The sequence below is a fragment of the Parasteatoda tepidariorum genome, chromosome 8 (assembly GCF_982258835.1).
Source record: "Parasteatoda tepidariorum strain Cologne lab strain chromosome 8, Ptep-v5.0, whole genome shotgun sequence".
NCBI lineage: Eukaryota > Metazoa > Arthropoda > Arachnida > Araneae > Theridiidae > Parasteatoda > Parasteatoda tepidariorum.
Window position 1 is genome coordinate 34062008 of NC_141762.1, and position 1928 is coordinate 34063935.

At 36.2% G+C, this 1928-nt stretch overlaps 1 protein-coding gene across 1 annotated transcript; it reads right to left on the minus strand.

The window, feature by feature from the left end:
- Positions 1-884: 884 nt before the first annotated feature.
- LOC147806058 (uncharacterized) lies at positions 885-1646 on the minus strand. The gene has a single exon (XM_087149520.1). It carries the CDS (start codon positions 1644-1646, stop codon positions 885-887), a length of 762 nt encoding a protein of 253 aa, XP_087005646.1.
- Between the last annotated feature and the right edge of the window lie 282 nt (positions 1647-1928).

A 1928-nucleotide genomic window follows, 5' to 3' on the forward strand; every position in this document is an offset into this window, starting at 1 on the left:
ACGAGTACTTTCGAATAATCCGAAAGGAGTTATTATTGCAGTTTTATGTATATCTTCATGGGCTATAGGTATTTGATGGAAAGCTCGAATTAAATCAATGTGAGAAAATATTTTAGTTCCATGTAGTTCACTAGTAAAATCCATAATATTAGGAATTGGATATTTATCTTTAACAGTTTGAGCGTTTAAAGCTCGATAATCACCTACTGGACGCCAGTCCAAACTATTTTTCTTGGGAACTAAATGTAAAGGTGATGAAAAATTACTTTTGGATGGGCGCATGTGGCCTAAATCTAACATATGTTGAAATTCCATTTTTGCTATTTTTAACCTATCGGGCGCTAGACGCCGAGGTTTAGCAAAATCTGGTGAACCAAAAGTTTCTATATGATGTACAACATTATGCTTAACAATTTGGTCTGAGCAAATAGGTTTCGTTATTTCAGGATATTCGTTTAACAATTTTTCATACAAATTTTCACCAAGAACAGTTTTAATTGAAATAATGTCAGAATTTTTGAAAATACAATGAGAATTTAAATTAATAGTAATATCATTTAAGCAACGTTTTCTAATATTAGGTTTAAGATTAAAATAGTATAAAAAATCTGCACCTATAATATGATTAGTTATATCACAAATATAAAATGGAAAATTAAACTTTCGTCTAAGACCGAAGTCTAAAGTTAACAATTTCTTACCGTATACTTTTATGATGGTATTGTTCGCAGCTTTAAAAGTCTGAATCGGAGAAAGAGTTTTTTCTTTTTTATTTGCTGGAATAATTGAGCAGTCACTTCCGGTATCCACTAGAAATTGCTTGTTAGATTGTCTATCTCTAACAAAAAGGCGACAATTTGTTGGAGGCAAGATGTTAGTCGCATTCACTCTTGCCTTTCTTGGTTTTTCTGGTAGATGCAGGGTTTGACACACTTTCTAGCATCAGATTTAAATTTCCGATGATAGAAGCACATTTTGGAGTTTCGATGTGGAGATGAGGATTGGCTTTGACGATTACGAAACTGCGCATAGTACCGGTTGCGAGATCTACTGCGTGTCCGCAAAGCTGCTACTTGTTTTCGTAGTGCTTTAACTTCTTCTAAAAGCTCAAAGGTGCATTGTTGGTTTAAAGAAACTTCGCTAACTTCACTTGAAGTTGACACTTCCATTACTTTATCAGCGATTTCAGCTGCTCTAGTTGAACTTAGTGAAGGAATTGCGGCCAATATCGACTGAACATGCTGCGGTAGCTGATTTAAAAATAGTTCCAAAAGTAGTGAATCTGAGATTTCGTGGGATTCAGCTCTTCTCTGCATAGTGCGCAAGAGTTCACTAGGCTTTCTATCTCCTAGTTGCTCTCCGGAGAGTAAACGTCGAATTTCCTGGGACTTTGTTTCCCCGCAGCGTGCAATAATTTCTTCTTTCAGCTTTTTGAAAGGATCTTCTGTGTCAGGAGTTATAATGACGTCCCTTACAACTGCGGCTACTTCAGGAGGAAGATGAGCGAGGCAGTAGTTAAACTTTGTTTTGCTTTCTGAAATCGGCTTCGGTGTCGCAAGCTGGAAAGTTGCTTCGACCATATGGAACCACAGGTGTGGATCAGAAATATTGAAGATGGGAATTTTTACTGCAGACGATTCCGCCATAGTTGCAGTTTCCTATTAATCCAAGAACCAAAAACAGGAAAGATCAAAAATAAAAGTTACTTGTATCGTCAGACATCCGGGTCACCATTGAGGTAAGCGAAGATAGCTCCTTTGAGATACTAATATTTTATTAAACATATTTACATTTATATACAAGTTTGTTTGATTTACAAGAAGCATCATCACAGCAGGTGATGAGAGAAATACTGACAGGGTGTCATGTGCGTGCTGGTATTTATACAATTCTAATATGATGACGTCAGAACTCTTATTTCAGTTCAC